Below are 20,672 nucleotides of genomic sequence, written 5' to 3'. Positions count from 1 at the left end.
GTGAGAAACGGCTTATCCAACGTTGCGTAACAAAATCATATAATTAAACAGAACCTCCTCTACATGCGGAAACTTGCCGCTTTTTGATCCGCGAAATGCTTAGCGAGAGTTGTAGGCCGCTTAAATGCACTTCTGTTACCGCGGCAACGCACGTTTCATTTGGACACTGAAGACTTGCTGCCCGCTGCCCTATTCCCGTATGTTTCGGCGTAACTGATCACCGTGAGTTTGGATGATCTAATATTACTCGAATACTGTGGACTGACAAACAATTTTGAGATCACAGAATGTCCCGTACCCGAAACACTCCTAAAACTAGGGCAGTGGGATTATGAAAGGACGTTAATTACGTGAGAAAATACGGTAGTTTCCTTTATCAGACGGTAACATAAACGGAAATTTATAGGTATCTCTGAACACTTGGAGATAAGGTTTGTTATATTTTTTCGCCATTACGAGAAAAGAAAATACCAGAAACTGTCACCGACACAACACCTTTAAAAACATTCAACTCATTAAAATTATGCACTTAAATACGCTAAACTACCACATACAAAACAATTCAATATGTCCCATACAGTATTAACATACAACTTTGATAGAGGGGGAAAGCATAGAGATGCAAGAAAAAACACGTGGCCTACAACTCCGACGAAACTACGCACAGAAACGAAGTTTACAGCGCGCTAACACAATAACAAACTCTTTCTTTCGTCCCGATTAACTGAGTCGCCAGCGCGCGCTAGCCTCTCTTGCTTGCAGGACGATTGCCGCCCCGAATCCCCAGCTGTCCACACGCTGTTGTGGTGAGCGGGAAACACTCACGAAATAAAGCATCAAATAAATACCGGTACGCTTAAAAATGAGGTTTCGTAAATTAAACAAGCACATAAGAATTTATCTTTTATCCTAGGGGCAGAGTATTGGCCGTACTAGAGGTTATATTGGTCAAAAATAGGAAGACGTGAAAATAAATCGGAAAATCGGAAGACGAGTTAAAAACCGGAAAGTTTCCGGGTAAATCGGAAGGGTTGGCAGGTATGCTACTATTAAGGGTTGAAATCCGGATATTTTTGTATTTACTGAATATTTTGGGAGACTGAATCTCCGCTTTTGAGTCATTCGGCCGTATGTTAAGCGAGGATGATTTGTGTTTCTATCGAGGAAGTTTTGTATAATTTTTTGATTTGTTTCATATGTTTCCATGCCACTACGGTTAATGCTGTTGAAGATACTTTTATAGTGCGACGCTTAGTTTTGACTTGTGTTTTAAGATATGACCACACTGAGGATTATTTGTCATGTAATCTTTTTCAGAGACCAACATTCAGTTACGTGATGAAGGTCAAAGCCCACTCTGTTTAATTTATTGAATTTTGTGCCATGTTATTTATTTCAGGATCTATGCTTGACATTGCAAGGTCCACCAGAAGATTGGTTTTGTGTCGTGTAATCTATTTCAGGAACCTATGTTGAATAGGAAGTGATTGCTCAAAGCGTGAAATACATTTCATTATTATTTTCCATCGAGAATGTGTGTGAGAGTTGCCTGAATGCGGCATGCTTTCTTCTTTTTTTCTTTTCGTGATTCCATGGAAAATATGACATGTTTTTGCCCTTTGAATGGTGTATATTTGCCATTTATGTGATTTTTTATTCCGTGTGGCTCCGATCCACAGAAGTTCATGTGTTCATCGGAAGACTAGCTATCAAAGTAAATATATTGGTAGGATGTTTTACCACTCAGCGTAATTTTATGTGTACAGTTAGTCCCCCCCACCAAAGCACATTAAAACATTTTTTTCTTTTAAGGTTAGGGAACCCCAATGAAATATAAAGCGTGCGAAAAAGGGGAAATACTCGTCTAAAATGGAAAGAATTAACAAACCAGCCAGAAGCGTGGTGTGTGCACGCAGGTCGCAGCGTTAAAAGTGGAAAAGTTCAGGAATTTTCCTGCTAAATGTTAAGTATGTGTGTCGGCATATACTTGATTAATTGTAACAGTATATTTTGATCCTCAAGATGAACTCTATAACCATCGAGAAAGATGCGAGTCATATATTTGTCACATTTGATGATTTTTTTGCTATACATTTCGTATTTCTTGTTTACTTTTAATAAAAATGTTTTCCTCAAACCTGATGCCATGCCTCAACTAGTATCGTTTATAGCTATTAGTTGACCTCGTCTTGTCCATATTAGATATATGTTCCCCATCAAATCCAGGGTGTAATTCTAAATTACTTTCCTAGTTCGAACTGAGCACGCCTAAGAGTGGCTGACTAGTCTGGGGCAGATTACCTTGATGGCAGGAAACGGGGATATTATTTCTCTTGTTTGTGTTTGCTATGCTCATGGTGACTGTCAATATAAGACGCCTGGAAAGTGGGAGATTTGTTTTCATATCCTGAGGTCAGTCACAATTTTACTTCCTTCACCATAGAATCACAACTGATGTAACAGAAACTATCAACTAACGCAATTTCTAACTACTAAAAGTAATCTGTCAAACTCTGAACTTTCATAAATATATAAAATTATTATATTAGGGATAACAAGTAGAATAATAATAATAATAATAATAATAATAATAATAATAATAATAATAATAATAATAATAATAATAAACCCATTCATGTCATATGACGATCTGTGGTCGTGCATGGTGCGCTCAGCTCACAATGATGCAGTGCCTCACTTATCTTCGTATATTAGATTCCCTTTACAATATAGTTTCTAACACCACATACTGTAGGAAACTAGAGGTATGCACTGTTGTGAAACAATGCTGTCTGTATTTCTGTGTGACACCAGAACTGTTCAATAACAGTTAAATTTCATCGGTATTCATTGTGCAGTAGAACCGGTTTTGCAGTAATGTCAACAAGAGTTTCAAAGCGTTTGTAGGCACTTGTTTTAGATGGCGATCATAGCAATAATGATGTTTTGGGAAATGAATCCAAGTTTGCAGTTAGACAAAGCATGACGAATATAAGAACCAAGTGTGATGACTCAACGAGTTCAAGCGCGCCCCGCCAGGCAGTGCTAGAGTGTGGTAGCTCCACATAACCGATCAGCTGGTCTTAGGAATGGTGACACAGGAAACGTATTACCACGTAACTGATAAGTATATACATTGTATTTTATTAAAAAATTGAGAGATTACAATTAAAATACCACGGCAGAGAACAATGCAAAAATATCATACACGGAAATAAAGATCTACGACCTTCATCACATGTTGCAAAAAGCACAAGTTACTCGAGTGTACATATACAATAATAACACACAACTCCCAGCATATTAAAACAAACACCAACTCAGTTTTTCGGTTAATGGACTTTCGAAAGCTTGTGTGAATATTTGGCGGATGTTCGAGATTGTAAATATCACCGGATTTCTTTCATACTGAAGAAAAATCGGCACTTCAGATAATGAAGCGAACTCCTGAAGGATCAACTGAAATTTTGTCTATAGAATCGATACAATCAAAAAATATTTCGCCCCACATCGATTTTGAGTTCAGTTTTTCACGAATTATTTTCTCGGCTTGTAAAAGAATGTCGCATATACTTTTCGAAGGGCGTGTTAAAAACACTTCATTATTGCTTGAACCATAGTCTGTTACTTCGGAGAGAACTGAAAATGTACTTTATTATCACGTAGAGAATGGGCACAGGGCGAACACTTAATAAACTTAGAAGGAAGTATATGAATATTGTTACTTGGGTAGTAAAATAATAACTAACGATGGCAGAAGGACAAAATAACATGCAGTCTAGCATGAGCAAGGAAAACCTTTCTTACGAAAAGAAATTTACTCACTTCGAACACTGAAATAGGTATTAGAAAGATGATGATTGTTGTTTAAAGGGGCATAACCGCTAGGTCATCGGCCCCTAATGGTACGAGGTGCAACAAAATGCAAATTAAAATTAAAACTTCAAAATGTATCGACTAGAATCTAAAACGAATGGTGATGAAAAGGTCTTTTGGGCATCAAGAAGCACAATAGGATAACTCAAATTTTGTTCAACATTAGATTGACCTTTTAATTCTCCATTAGCTGATGCACTCCCATCTTCAATCTTGTTTCTTCTTTTCCTAGTGGTGTCTAGATTCTTTTTCCTGTTGGAAGTTTCACAGGACTTAATCACACTTGAAAGGTATTTCGGAAAATTAGGGAAAATGTGAGACACCGCTCCTGGACATAATTTCCATCTCACAGGAGACATAACCACTTTTTCACCATTCATTATAAAATTATCTGATTTTACTATGAAATCATCAGAGAAATGAACTTGACAAATTCTACTATTAAGCATTAACACAGTATCCTTTCGTGGAACAGCTCTGGCCCATTTTTCAAATTTATTTATATCCTTCGGTGGTGAAAAGAATCTTAATACCATTAACTACTCTACCATAGCCTGACTTATAGCCAGACACAAAACAGTACGGCATGTTGAACTATTAATTTAATCAAGCCACATAACACACGTGCTTTAAGTGCACAACACACAATGAACTGAGTTTAGGAACTGAAAGCAAAGAAAATTCAACTTATTGACTTGAAATATCTCGCACAATAACATCTCCAGCACTTTCCTACACATGGTTTGCCGGTCTACTGAAGCACGTGTTGGACACCGTCGTTCGCAGTGCTCCCAGTGGCGGGTCCACAAACTACCACGCTATAACGGTTGAGTCATCACACTTGTTATTATATTCGTCATGGACAAAGTATAACTGCACACCCAACATCAAAAACTAGGGAAGTCAGGAGCGTGTTGACAAACTTGACACAGAACCTGCACTCCAATTTCGTGCCTCAATTTTTTTTTTTAAATACAATGGATTATTCGTGTAAATACAGTATATCTGAGATATTTTAAAAAATACAAATGAAATATTTGTGTATCTCAATTCAATGAATAATTTATGCATTCAAATATCTTGCTTGTAATTTTAATTAAAAACATGTGTTAATTATTTGAATATACAATATAGAGCATATTGTTGTTAAGCTCATATTATTTGTTTGTTATATATTTATTCAGATCCTCTCCCCCCCCCCCCCCCAAAGACAAATTCTTATAAAAACTAATCAGGTGACGTTGTTTGAATAAGAAAACAATGTTTGCCATGGAAGCTTCCAGATTTATACTATTACTTTTTTTAAAGAATGATATTTAACATAGGCATTCACCTAGTATTGGTATTAAAAAATAACTAACAAGGTATTTTTATTTTTATTTTTATTCTTTTGCAACTATGTTAACCTGCCACTTCAGTCTCAACAACCACGTCCCGGAATTTTCTTAAGATGCAATATACACGTTCCGTTCTACTCTACAAGATGGTAGAGTAAACTCGATCTCTCATGGGCAATTGGATGAAGAGCCAGAGAGAGAAAAGTGGTTATCACGTGAAGACTAGATGTTTCTGGTTTCCAGTACTAGCATAATACAGTAGAAGTCTGATAGTCCGGCATGTTCGGGACCGGCCCGTTGCCGGATTACCGAAAATGCCGGACTATCGGGCGGTACCTCTTACTACGATATAGGTTAAGGCGTACAGCAAAAACAGCTGTAACACGGCATTTCGCAGTAAAATTTTGATCAGCAGAATCATTAATTTAATAACTTTAGCTAAAAATTAGGGCAGCACCAAGTCTTGGTTTGCTGAAAGTGTCTAGTTTTTTTACTAGTTGCTTTACGTCGTACCGACACAGGTAGCTCTTAAGGCGACGATGGGACAGGGAAGGGCTAGGAGTGGGAAGGAAGCAGCCGTGGCCTTAATTAAGGTACAGCCCCAGCATTTGCCTGGTGTGAAAATGGGAAACCACGGAAAACCATTTTCAGGGCTGCGAACAGTGGGGTTCGAACCTACTATCTCCCGAATACTGGCCGCACTTAAGCGACTGCAGCTATCGAGCTCGGTGCTGAAAGTGTCTCTCCCGTTGCATCAAGTCTTCGAATTCCATGCCGAAACTTTTCTGAGCCAACCATCAGAAAAACTGCATTAACTTTCTGTAACACCTAAGTCTTGTCCAAATTTCTTTGCCTTTTCAATAACCATTGGCCCAGTTACCGGCTTTCCTTCGGAGCGTACTGCACTGAACCATTTGTACAATAAGCTATCTAATTTTTCCAGTTTTTGTTATTTTTAATATTTGTCTGGAAACCAATTTTTCAGTTGGTACCGATTGAGAAGCAAATTTCATTACTTCATCTTTTTGTTTTTGTATGTCGTAAATGGTTGACAAACTAATATTAATTCATTCGACTAAATATTTCTATTCTCGCCTTTCTCTAGGCGTTTGATGATTTCTAGTTTCTGGTTGACGGTCAGAGTTACGTACTTAGGTTTCTCTCCTGATTTGGAACTTGAAGAAGGTTTCGGTTTCGAGAACACTGCCACTGCTTAAATACCAAGAAAACTTCCACAGGGCACTTTGATGTGTATGTTCACTACACTACTGCACTACTGTAATACGGATCCTAGATCGCAAGAAAAAATAGTGTAGCGAAAAGTGCTCGCAATCAAAACACGAACTGAGCATGTGTGTGGTGACAGCCAACAATGCCGATTGTGTCTAACAATAGCAGATGTGTAGTGGACACTTCCGGGTGGTTTCGAACTGCGCCATGCGCTTTAACTGTCACAAACATAAAAAAAAACATTAAAAACTCTGGAAAGCTGCCAGACCATCGGGTGTTCCAGACTGTTGGATGCCGAACTAATGGAAATCTACTGTAGATGATTTTTTTCTTCTTTCCCTATTTGCTCAACGTCGCACCGACACATATGTCTTATGGCAACGATGGGATAGGAAAGGCGTAGCAAGTGGAAGGTACAGCCCTGGCATTTGCCTGGTGTGAAAATGGGAAACCACAGAAAACCATCTTCAGGGCTGCCGACAGTGGGGTTCAAACCCACTATCTCCCAATTACTGGATACTGGCCGCATTTAAGCAACTGCAGCTATTGAGCTCGGTAGCATAATAGATGAAAGCTGGATAAAGACAAAAAGAGCTTTCTTCTTACTCTACTTCCTACATCAAAACTGAAGATATGTTAATATGGCTCCTCACTGACTGTTGAAACCTGCCTGCCTTATAAAGCGGACAAGCAGAAAGCTCATCAAGAGCAAAAACGGTGACAGAAGTTAAATAACTGGGTTTGATAAAGAGACAGCCTATTGTCCTTGACCATATGTGTTTATATATTTGTTCTTGTCCTTAGTTTCTTCTGAGGCTGACCTGCTGTGTGTTCATCCAATAGCATGTTCCCATCTTTCTATGCATGACTTGATCCCAGATTATATAAACAACTTACCTTGATGTTTGACTACTGATGCTCGAACTGCTATGAATATTGGTCGGAAGCACAGCCAAGGTTCGTGACTGCATAGACATAGGTCGAATACTAGCTAAAGGTGTCTCCCCTCGGCCAGGCCATGGAGTAACAGCTACAGACTGTTGAGTCTGAAAATGTTTAGGAGACAATATATAGGTGAATTGCATAGCTTTGCAATATAAAACTAATATTTATCTTATAAAATAATACCAAGCTAAAAAATTAACTATTACCGGTAATACAATGAAAAATGGAATAAAATTACAATGCAATATTCTGCTTTAGTCTTAAACACACCATACTTTTGAATATAAAAAGATATACCTGAGGAATATTCAAATACGCAGTATTTATATTATATAAGATATACATGGATTATGATCTTAGTGAAACACAAAACATGTAAGATAGTAACATTACTCTTTTATGGTAGCTGATAAAAAATCCAGCAGGTTATAACAAAGCACGCACACACACTCTCTCTCTCTCTCTCTCTCTCTCTCTCTCTCTCTCTCTCTCTCTGTATCAATAGTTTAGTTCAATAGCACCACAATTCAAAGTAGACTGTCAAGAACAAGGGCTTCAAGATGTCAGTAGATACTTATAAAACTTATACAGTATAATCAGATAATAGAAAGTAATTGGGGCTGTGGTCCACTGCGATACACAAATGTTTGGACTGAAATAAAAATGAAGTACAGCAGATGTCCGTTGAAGAGAAAATTTGTAACAGCGAAAAATGTACGCAACTAAGGTTGAAAGAAGAATCCCATCTTCCAATACTTAATGTGTTTATAGCTAGTTCATGAAAACACAAACATAATTCAGCTTGAAGTCAAACTACTTTCCTAAATATTAATACATGTTTCATTCCTAAAATATGGAACACCTTCAGTTAAAAAAATGTAAATGCAAAAAATGACACATAATTAAAACACTTATGACGAGAATTGAGTTGAAAATGTTTTAATGTTATGCTAAAACACATAAAATACGTCTATGTTCAAGTTCATACTAAAACCTAGGTCCATGAGTGTGCCGTGTTTGTATGAAGAAGTCTTCCTTTCTTCAAAAATGCTTGAACTCTTACTGTTGCTGCTATCAGGGAAACTCCTTGAGAAACCAAAGCTGAAGTTAGGTCTACAGTAAACTTGTAGGTAAGGCAATGTAAAGGAGCCTAAAATGGAAAGGAAAGAAAATTAAAGAGAAAACCCTGTGGAAGCGAGATGGGTATTCAAACTGCCATCCTGATTCAGCTGTGCTTACTTTCCTTGTGCTGTCAGCTGACTTGAGTGTGTGTATCAGGCGGTTGACCTGTGAGAGGAGGACGAGGGAAGTAGGGGGGGGGGGGGGGGGGGTGATGTCATAGGGAGTGAAACAGACTGGTGGTGAAAAGACGTACGAAATGTTTATCCGGACACATTTTGGAAACTTTTCTTCATAAAACCAGAACAGGAACTTCTTCCAATAGTACATTTATTTTTTATATATGTGTCAATTATCACATTTACATTGTTTTAGCTGAAGATGTTGCATATTTTAGGAACGAAACATGCACTACTCTTCAAGATAAGTAGTTAGACTTTAAGCTGGATTATATTTGTATTTTCATGAACTAGCTGTAAAACAATCAATCAATCAATCACTACTGATCTGCATTTAGGGCAGTCGCCCAGGTGGCAGATTCCCTATCTGTTGTTTTCCTAGCCTTTTCTTAAATGATAGCAAAGAAATTGGAAAATTATTGAACATTTCCTTTGGTAAGTTATTCCTATCCCTAACTCCCCTTCCTATAAATGAATATTTGCCCCAATCTGTCCTCTTGAATTCCAACTTTATCTTCATATTGTGATCTTTTCTACATTTAAAGAAACCACTCAACCTTATTCGTCTACAGACTTCCTCCCACACCATCTCTCCACTGACAGCTCGGAACATACCACTTATAATGTTGTTATTATCTACATGCTGATGTCATTTATGTCAATACAGGCAAATATTTCTAGAAATGGTGAACTATCTGCTGGAACCTTAATTTAAGGCAAACACCCATTTAAGTTATTAAAATGTTTGTGTCCCTGCAGGAATGTTAATTAACATTTGCTATCCAATTCCTTTTCCTATTCATGAATTCCCAGCTTTCTAAATTCATAATATGTGCTGTAGTAAATAAGACGGCCCGCTTGGTGCCCATGATCGTTAAGCCATTAAGGTCTAAATAGTCTGACACCGTAGTTAGCCGATTCGAGTCCTGTTGGTCGACAAAAATTTCACCATTAGAATGTTGGCCAACAGGGTAGGAGAAGTGGTGGTATACAATTTCTAGTCACTAGATTGCATGCCAAAAGCCTGGATTAAATTCAAAACCTCTCCGCAGTGCTCATATGGAGTGAGGGCACATGATGCCGTTGATGGTGATTTGTCCATCAGATGAGGATGTTAAGCGTTCAGCAGACCTGTTGGTGCTATTCGACAAGAGAAGGCTGTGCCGGCACCAGGTGTCACCCTCTTCCTTCCTACTATCATATATTGCGTCATTCATTTCGACTCTAACTCCTCTGATGACGTATACATCAGGAAGGACATCTGGTCATAAATACTGGCCTCAACAGATCTCACCTCATACCCGATCCCGTAGAGAAACGGGATAAAGGTTCGACAAACAAAACAAACTGTAATAAATATGAACATACTGTGTTCGCATTAGTAATGTTACACTTCATGCACGACTAGTACTCTGAGGTCATAGAAACAAGCAAAAGAGTGAGAAAAAAAAAATCACAATATCCAGTAATTTTAATATGTGCAATATACAACAGGATTAGAAATGGGCAATTCAGAAAAACTGACATACTAGCCATGAAAACTTGCTGAAGGAGATAGTCCTAACCAGGTTCTTCTGCCAACAGTGTCCTGCGTGAAGAAGATCCGCAGCCTGTTTCCAGTCATTCGACCAGGTCAGGAATGGAATGAATGATACCCCAGTCTAGCGGCAAGGATAGGAAATGTGCTGGCTGCCAAAGCCTGTCACACTCCTCTGGGGCAATTGTTAATGAATGACAGATTAAATGAAATGATATTGGAGAGTGTTGTTGGAATGAATTATGACAGGGAAAACCCGAGTACCCGGAGAAAAACCTGTCCCGCCTCTGCTTTGTCCAGCACAAACCTCACATGGAGTGGCCAGGATTTGAATCACGGAACCCAACAGTGAGAGGCCGGCGCACTGCCGCCTGAGCTACGGAAGCTAGTGTCCTGCATAAAGGCAAAAAATTCTTAGTAATGATGTGCAAGTTCCACTGATAATGTTCTCTCACATTTAATCTCACCTAGATTTAATTCTACAACCACTGACAAAGAAAGCTAACAATCACTTCTTTCATTAATTCCACAAAAAATCCAAACCAAACCCCATGGCGCAACAGCCCTGAAGGGTCCTTGCCTACCAAGTGACCATTGCTCAGTCTGAAGGCCTGCAGATTACGAGGTGTCCTGTTGTCAGCACGATGGATCCTCTCGGCCATTATTCTTGGCTTTCTAGACCAGGGCCACCATCTGACAGTCAGATAGATCCTCAATTGTAATCATTTACACTGAGTGAATCTCGAACCAGCCCTCAAATGCAGGTAAAAATCCCTGACCTGGCCGGGAATCAAACGCGGGGCCTCCGGGTAAGAGGCAGGCACACTACCCCTACACTGCAGGGCCAGCCATTAATTCCACAAGTTAATAAGAATTATTACAGGCTCCAACTTCACAAACAGTTCTTCACCTTCCCACTTTTCAATTTCCTCCCTTTGCTTGTTAATTACAGCCTTAAGAAACTTGCGAGTGCAGCCAAATTTTTCCACAGCCAAAACTGATGAGCAACTTCCAGCAAATCCATTTTAACTGCTTTTAATGAAAACTCACCGGTCCAGCCATGGGTTTGATGTTTGCTGTAGGAGGATCCGAGGTAACTTTCTCTCCAGAGCCTGAACTCGTACACGGCTTTGCTCCCTTAAAAAATAAAAATAAAAAACATTGTAAAAAGAAAACAATTAAATATAGTCATTCTCTCTCCCAATTATAGGAGAAAATGAAAGAGAGAAACCACTTCACAGAAAGACGTATCGAGAAAGAAATGGAAGGGCTAAGAAGTGTGTGCACCCAAGTTGAGAGGCCCTTAATGGGAAAATCTCATGTCCCTTCTTGAAAATAAAATGACACTTGAAAAGCACCATTTTATACATGACAGTTCCCTTCATGGTACATGTGTAGAGGCACGATTTTATTGCATTAACGATAAACGCGTCAAAAATTATTTTGAAGCGATTTTGCGATATCTTTACGAATCATATGTTTCTGGTTAGAATATGGATATTATATTCAAGAATTAAAGCAAATAAAAGCAATAAGGCCATTTTAAAGTGAAATTCAATTATTTTGCAATAAGCGCGATATTACAGCGAAATCTGTAGTGAATAAGGAACTTGACATTTTGTCCTAAGATTATGTATGAAAACAAAAGGAAGAGCAAACATAAATTCATCAACAGGAAAGAAATATGTTATCATTAATGTTCTGGAAAATCTCTTTAAGACATGGCATCAAAGAAAAGGGGTTGGCTCCAGGCTTCTTGTCAAAGAAGATGTTTGGAATTTTGTTCTTGTGGTGGCTGGTAATCCCATCCCAGCCTGTCTCCTCACGGCATTGTGCAATCCTGGAATCCCTAATGACGTCTACAAGCAGCACAATTGACTGGTGTATTTCGGCTTTGTTGTCAAGTAAAATTAAGAACGTGATCACAGACAGTAGCGAAGATGGGTCGCTCGACAAATGTTACCGTGCACAGCAGAGCTGAACAGTTTGCGAGTGAAAGTTTATACGTTTCGGAAAGCAATATTTTAATGTGTAAATTTTGTAATGGTCGTATCAAGTGGGAGAAAAAAGACACTGTCTCAAAACATTGTTTTAAAAATAAGGAACATTCAGAACATAATTTATCACTCCAATAGTGAAACGGCATGCAACAATAGAACTCTCATTAGATATGCAAAAGAAAGCTAAGAGTGAAAAAATAGAATTTATTCATGAAACAACAGCAATGCTACTCAAAGCCAACATCCCGTTGGAGAAGGTAGACAACCCTGCAGTCCAGAAATGGCTTCAAAAGTATGTACCAGATATGTACAGTCTATCAATTAAACCTCCACAACCAATGATCAGTGATAATAAGACTAGGTTTTCTAAGACCTCTTTCTGTTAAAAGAGTTTTCTTTTTTCTATTGGTTAGGATCTGGAGACCTTCCCACAGTCAACCAACTAAGGAAACAATACGTCCCCCGTTGCTCGAACGAAGTACTAGCAAGCATCAAACAGTCTTTGGAAGGGAAAACTGACTTCGCTCTTATCTGTGACGAAACTACTGACTCTTCAGGCCACTGTGTGTTCGCAATCTTGATCAAAACTCAAGATCCAGTATCTGAACAGGAAATATTTTTGTTAGAACGTGCGTTTCTAGATGTTGCGAACAGCGGAACATGTTCTCAAGCAATCCTGCATATTTTGCATAATTTTGAAATTAACCATGAGAATGTGAAGTATGTGATAACTGATTCCGCCCGTATACGTTAAAATGTTGTGAACAGCTCAAGGGAATTTAGGGAGAACATTTACTTCTCATCACTTGCTGGGCTCATAAATTCACTTTGTTCGGTGATGTCCTGCAAAAGAATTTGAAAGAACTTAATGCCATTGTGTCAAAAACAAAGAACCGTTTTCATATGTCAAGGAAAATAAAATACATGTTTCATTCATACCTAGACGAAAACTTCCCAGATAGGTCATTTTCATTGTATCACAAGCCTGTGCTGAGTAGATGGGGAAGTTGGTTTAAAGCTGCTTCTTACATACATGCAAATGTAGATATCCTCCACTCACTTTTCAAACAGTTGTCACTGAAACCTGTATCAGTGGTAAACTGATTGGCAGAAATGGAAGATGCCAGATTTTGCAACCTGGTAAAATCCCAAGCAGCATTTGCTTTTGACAATTACAAGTTTTTGCAGACATTGTTTCGGAATTAAAAAGTCTAATTATCCGTATTCTCACTTGTTTCGAAAATAACAGAACTGAAAGATAGAATGAATGTAATTGCTTCTGGCCATGTTGGTGAACTAGTTAGCAAGATTATTGAAGGGTTTAGTGAATCGTTAAAAAGCCAAGCGACTCTTGTCTTCCAAAATGTTAAGTGTCTTAGTTGTAAAGAAAATTGAAAAGCACATGTCCCCAAGTGATGGTAACATTTTATTTGGACTTTTGAATGATTTGTTCCATCCAACTAATGTAATTCAATCAAACTATACAAATGTTTCGTCACTGAGTGAAAAAGTACAAAAATTGTCTGGCTTTAAAATGTTGAAGCAATCTGATATTATTGCTGGGTACCTTGCTTTTAAAGATATTCTGCGAAAACAAATTGAAGAAAATCCCGGCCAACAAGTTGAAATAATTCAGTCACTGCTAGCATTAAAATTAATGCACCTGGAAATTTGCAAATTCCGTTTTAAAGTCTATTTGGGTTCCCTGTTCATCTGTTGATGCAGAGCGATTTTTTTAGAAGTACAATTTGATTGTCAATGACCGGAAACGACTAATGAAAGAGAGCTCCATTGTAACATGTGCTATGTTATCTTTTCACAAAGTAAGGAATGGGTAGGATGGCCCAATGATACTGTAATGCTATGTAATCATAATCTATATATATATATAAAAAGAATTTTGTCTGTACATTGCTCAGAATTTGAAAAGAATGGTATTTCTGTATCAATCATGTCCACAGTAACAAGAAAATGCAGTTTTTACTTTTCCGTAATTTCTGTCTGTCTGTACGTACACGCATCACGAGAAAACGGCTGAAGAAAATTTAATAAAAATCGGTATGTACAGTCGGGGGGGGTGAGCCGCTACAATCTAGGCTGTAAATTATTTTATTCATGCTGAGTGAAATGGTAGTTTAGGGGAAGGCCTAAAATTCAATTCTCAAATTATTAATGGTCATATCGATAAATACTACATAACTACATACTACATAAGTAAAGTTTTACCGTACTGGCTATGATAACAGAGATATTCATGAATTTGGATTTTTGTTGCTAAGTCCATATCAACGCCGAGCCCCGACAAAATGGGTAAACAGAATTTAATCAAAATCGGTATATAGAGTCGGGAAATAAGAAACAACAGTTTAAGCTACAAACAATGTTATTCACCCTGGGTGAGATGGTAGTTTAGGGGAAGGCACTTAAAATTTAATTTTGAAATACGTATGTTCTTGGTCCTATGGAAAAAAAGTACTACATAACAAAAGTTATAGAGAATATAATTTCCGATCATTTATGTTTTATTCAGTTTTACCGTACCGACTATGATAAGAGTGGTATTTCAGAACCAGAAGACAATGAATAATGTGACGGCCTACAATATCAAAAGCACGTAACAAAGAAACAATAACATTACACTGACCGTTGTTTGTTGTAATGTTCTTTGTCTCTTATGCTGACATTCAATTCCAATAGATGGGATTACTGCTGCGTACCGAGTATAACAGCCTAACTGAATATTGGCGGGAAATAGCTGAGGAGTTAGGTAACTTTCTTCTTTAGCATGCCAATCCTCTGGTTCATACATTTTCTGATACTACTGGTACGTAACACACTGGTTTATCATAGTATGCCAGCTATTCGATACCTACTCTGACGCGCTGTTTTGAATGAGCAGTGTGCGCACTTAAGTCAGAGGCTCAGTTAGTAGTAGTAGGATTAGTAGTATGAACTGGTCTGGAGTTACAATTTAGCCCTATTCCAAATTATAGTACCAGAATTCACTAAATAACTCAAAATTCAACCTTGAAAAGAGCCGTTTCTTAGGAAAAGCTTCTTCCTCTTCACTTTCATTAAATCTACATTAATTTTATTTCAAATTAGCAGCGAAGATGTGGTTTCTTCTCTGGCTTGGAGGAAAAATTGCCTCCACGTCAGATAGTTCTTTCCCCCGCCAGTGTAGTGAATAGAGATTTTCCAACTCATCGGGTACTCCCAGGAAGCCGATAAGTAAACGGGTATAGTTTTTGCCCTACAACTATCCACTATTTGAACACCCCCCCCCGCCGAAAAAAGGACGAAGATTGTTCATGGATCACGGATGTCTGCGTCTTGGTCATTCCAGCTCTGTAGCTTTGGACTGTTAGTTCGGCAGCATGGTACTGTTCGTTAAAAGTGAAAAAATGTGTGGTTTTTTTATTTGGTTGAGAATTTCATATGAAGGCATTGCTTTTAATCGCGCCATTCCTACCGACGTCATTGTAATGACCCATGTTCATTTCAGTTGGGTAAACCACTAAGAGAGTTTTTCTGAGAATCTATAAAGGCAGGCGGAGAGTGTCTGCCATTATAATGAAAATTCCCCCACCTGATTGTGACTGACAGTAGGCAAGGTGACCTACCATTACACTGAAAATTCCCTAACCCAGTCTTGATATGAGAAAAGACGTTGTTGACTTGCCCGTCGTGCTTCTGGGGCAACGTTAAGAGCTATGCAACTTAAGGCAATGCATCTGTGAAAATCCTAAAATCTACCGTTTTCGTCCTATCACCTTAGAATTTTGATCATTTAATATTAGTATCAGCATGATACAACATACAAAGTTTCAAGTTTCTATCAATAACAGTTTTTGAGATATTCATAAATTTATCAATATTTTTAACAATTTTCGATGTATTTATAAAATGCTCCTCATGCCAAACGGCTCAACAGATCTGGTGTAAAATTTAATCTTGGTTTCAAAAGACCAATATAAAAGAAGTGATGTGTGGGCTTTGACAAATTTTAATTACACTGAAAGGAACAAATTATTTCACATAGGCTTAACTTTTTAAGTATATTTTATGATTATCATGATGAGAAAAAACTAGATTGCCACTGAACTATTGCATGTATTTTAAAATTTGCATATCAGTTTGTTATTATGTTGTATCTGAAACTATCCTAAAAGTTTCAAGTAGATTGATTGAAAACTGTGGCATGAGGAGCATTTTGAATCTTGAAAAGTGCTGGAAAATAAATTCTGAGGAAAAAGAGATTTAAATTTTAGAGATGAACAATAGTCCAGTACTTGAATCTAGTTGACTTAAAACTCCCCAGCACCATATGTTGGACCCTCTGCTGCCTTCTTCCTGGCCTCACTAGCAGTTTTGAGAGTTTTAGTTTCCTTCCGGCTGTTTTGAACCCTTGTCGCCCAAACACTCCACTGTGGTCAATTCTACGCTTGTCCCTCATTACACTAATTTTCTGTCCTGAGCTGCTAACACTAACACCCCTAACACTAGCTTTTAGTTTCTCACTTGCTTCACAACCCATGTTGAATTCAGCAATTGCTGATGTTACAGCAATCTCCAGTTCTTCATGTGACATAAACACTTCCTTCGGATACTTAGCCCAAATTACATTATGCATTCCCCGGGCACAATATTTGGTGTAGGGATTTTAGCTTCCCCTACTTGATCTTGTAAAATAGTACTTACATTCTTATTCCTGTTAGAAATGTCATTGTTTCACTTTATCCAACACTTTACTAGATCGTTTCTTCCGGCGACGACAAGTCTCAATTCTTCTGCCCATTATGTACACTGATAATAACACAACCTCACAAATCCCAACCTCTAAAACTAAGCTGCTTGCACTAAGTAGATACTGTTATTGTTTATGGATCATTTATAATACACTTATTACAAATGTAACATTTAAGAAATTACAGAAAAGCAGAGTAGGCCTAAAACACGAATGATAAACACAAAACGTCAGATCACAACTCTTTGTTTACATTCAACACATGGACAAGCTCCATCCTTGAAATGAGCGCCAATTCCACTCGATATATATTGATAGTCCATCAGAATAGCCAACATAAAGACCCACAACAACAAAATTTCTTGCATTCAACCCACACGCTCAATTCAAAAACTTCGAAAAACGAAAGATATTCATGAGAATAGTGTCGATGGGCGGCAACGCGCACCGGGTCATTTAAATGGCCACTAAGGGCTTTAAATGGGTGATATTTAAATAAAACAAAGCTCAAAAATAAAATACAAGGTATAAACATTATGAAAACATAAAAAACTAAAAATGGATTTTTTTCACAATTTTCACCAAATTTCACCGATACATTGCCTTAATACAATCATGCTCACAACGTGTACACTACCTAACCTAGAATTCTGTATAAAATTTAGAATTCCGTAGCGAAGCACGGGTACATCAGCTAGTCAGGAATAAAATGAAATAATATTGGATGCTTGCTAGCAATTTATACATCTACCATTCATATAAATCATTCAAAACCAAATTAATGAAACTTTTAATGATTAATTTTAGAATTTCATTAAAGCGACACAGCAATATTTCGCGAAATAACGCAAAAATTAGTATCCTTCTCGTAAAATCGTTAAAAAATTAATGCGAAAAAATCATACCTCTATACATGTGCTAGAGGCTGTGCTGGGCTTCTCTATCACCTCTATATTAACTGCTGGGCAACTTGCTACTAACAGTAAACTTTTCTGGATTAAAACTTGTCACCAGCTATTAAGTAAGCCTTGAACGCTGATCTCCATATGCCGTATACACCCCATTTTCTTCACGTACTGCTGACATCCATAGAGGGTTAGACCTTCGAAGGCCTAACTTCATTTTGTTCTAATTTATAAAGTTTTAATGCCGTCAAGATGGTAATGGTATATCTATGAAGCTGAAGAACTTTGACTTATTTCTATTTATGAATTAGCCCAAATCATTTTCATGTTTGTTTATTCTTTTAACAGAGATTGAAATTGTTTTTCTGCTTGAGTGTGGATGGACTTCACTTTCTGCTCCTATAAAAGGGCAGGAAAATGAAGATGGGACCACTGTGTTGAAAAAAGAGGAAAAAAGAGAAGTGACGAGTAAATATTCTGTCCAGCTGTACAATAGAAAAGGCCTAATTCCAAAGGAATAGGAAAAGACAGAAACTGAAGGCAGGATTGGAAAAAGTGAACCCCTGCTGACTATCATGGTTAAAATTCTCTGAAAAGCGTGAATAAAGGCAAATCGCTGCGCTTTGATGAAGCGGTGTACACATGCTTAACTCACTGGCGTATCTAGCCACTTGCCAGGCAGTCATGCACGCTGTGACAAGTCATACAGACACCTGACATGCGGCCTAAGGAGAGGTAGCTATTTGCAATTAGTTCAAGCCTTATCTCCATAGATGGCATGACATGCAGTATACCACTAACTGAAGGATAAGAAATGGCTGTATGCACTCTCTCTCTCTTGAAGTTGGAATGAACATCGTAGATTGGTTCACACCGCAAGCAATTGGTCTCAAAATAGGGCGAGTGCCCATTTGGTAGTCAGCAGAAATGGCCGGCTCTAGCAAACCTTGTATCATGATGAATGAAACTGAGCATATATTAAAGAATAGCGGGAGTGAATCTGGCAGTAATATAGCCTCAGAAAGTGATACAGGTTTATTTACTAGCAGGGAAATTGACAGTGATGATGACGATGCCCAGCCTGTCCCCAAGAAGACAAATAAGGCAACGGAAGATGGCTGGAATTGAAGTAAAATAGGTGACAAACCATAAATATACAGCTTTACAAGAAATTATGGAATAAATACCACCATAAACAGGAACCTCACTCCCATCCCCTCCCCTCTAGACATTTTTCAACACAGCGTTCAAGACTCTTTATGGGATGAAATAGCGAGTGAAACACTGTTTTACCAATCAATTTTTCTAAGGAAAAAATCCCACTTCACCCAGAATGAGCCGATGATTTCCCACAACATCGGATAAAATCAAGAGTTATTTTACTTTATGCATCCTCATGGTTCAAGTAAGAAAACCCATGTTTCAGTCATACTGGTCTATCCGAAAGTCTACCCACATTCTCTTTTTCTCCGAAATGAGATTCATAATCATTTCTAAATTTCTACATTTCATAAATAATGAAACCCACACAGAAAACGACAGGCTCAGAAAAATTGCACCCACTGTAAACCATATGCAATAAAATTTCAGAGATGTTTACTATCCAAAGCAGGATAGTAGACGAAGGTCTAGTAATACGAAGCATGTTTTTTAAGTAAGGTCTGTTTTTTTTTGTAGACACTAGTAGTTCGCGCGCATATCACAACGAACGTGTGTGTCGTGTACTGGCATGCCTCGGGAACAACTGTGCTCAGTTTCAGCTCTGTAGCTAACCTGTATGGTTCTGTTCTGTGCTTTCATAAGACTATCAACTCACCCGCTGCATGTGAGGTTCGGTCAGTGATACGGTTTTTGTCAGCAAGGAACCTGTCTGCTGCAGAAATTCGTCGACAGATTTGCGAAGTGTACGGTGATACTGTTATGAGTGAAAGCAAAGTGCGTAAGTAAGTACGACAATTCAAAGATGGCCGTGACAACGTCCATGATGAGGACTACTCCGGTCGCCCTTTTTTTATTGCGGACGATTTGGTGGCTTCAGCTGAAGCGAAGATTCGTGAGAACGAGCGCTTCACAATAACAGGTCTCTCAAATGAATTTCCTGACATGTCGAGATCAGTGCTTTACAACATTGTTTCTGAACACCTAAAATTTAGGAAACTGTGCTCCCGTTGGGTCCCGAAACTCCTAACAAGAGGACCACAAAAACCAAAGATTTGAGTGTGTGATGAAGTTCTTGACTCGTTATGACGAAGAAGGTGACGGCTTCTTGAGTCAGATCGTAACTGGAGACGAAACATGGGTTTCGCATATCACGCCCGAATCGAAGCAACAGAGCATGGAATAGAGACACACACACTCGCCTGTAAAGGTGAAGGCCAAACAGACTCTGTCCCAGCGCAAAATCATGGCGTCGGTGTTTTGGGATAGGCATGGTGTTTTGTTGGTCGACTTCATGCAACGAGGAGCCACTATCAATGCCAAAGCATACTGCCAAACCCTGAGAAAGCTACGCAGAGCGATTCAAAACAAAAGACGCGGCATGCTGACAAAGGGAATTGTCCTTCTCCGTGACAATGCAAGACCTCGCACTGCAGGTCAGGCCCATGATTTATTGGACAGTTTTGGCTGGGAAGTTTTAGACCACCCACCCTACAGTCCTGATCTTGCGCCGAGCGATTACCATCTGTTCCTCCACCTCAAACATCACCTCAGTGGCAACCATTACAATGATGACGACAATGTGAAAACTGCAGTGAACTCTTGGTTGTCGGAGCAGGCGGCAAGTTTCTATGAAGAG

The 20,672-nt window shown here is 38.4% G+C and overlaps 1 protein-coding gene across 3 annotated transcripts in view; it reads right to left on the bottom strand.

Annotated features, from left to right (window-relative positions):
* Mgtor (Megator) overlaps window positions 1–20,672 on the bottom strand; it is a 546,425-nt gene that overhangs the window by 202,835 nt on the left and 322,918 nt on the right. For all 3 annotated transcript variants that reach the window (XM_067145519.2, XM_067145521.2, XM_067145520.2), the window contains exons 24-25: window positions 11,274–11,360; window positions 7,341–7,489 (exon numbers count right to left, since the gene is read on the bottom strand). In XM_067145519.2, coding sequence (XP_067001620.2) covers window positions 7,341–7,489; window positions 11,274–11,360 — 236 coding nt within the window. The remainder of the gene's footprint in view (window positions 1–7,340; window positions 7,490–11,273; window positions 11,361–20,672) is intronic.

This window comes from Anabrus simplex, chromosome 4 (assembly GCF_040414725.1).
Source record: "Anabrus simplex isolate iqAnaSimp1 chromosome 4, ASM4041472v1, whole genome shotgun sequence".
Lineage (NCBI taxonomy): Eukaryota > Metazoa > Arthropoda > Insecta > Orthoptera > Tettigoniidae > Anabrus > Anabrus simplex.
Note: the sequence above shows the minus strand (reverse complement) of the source record. Positions and strands in the feature narration are given on the sequence as shown.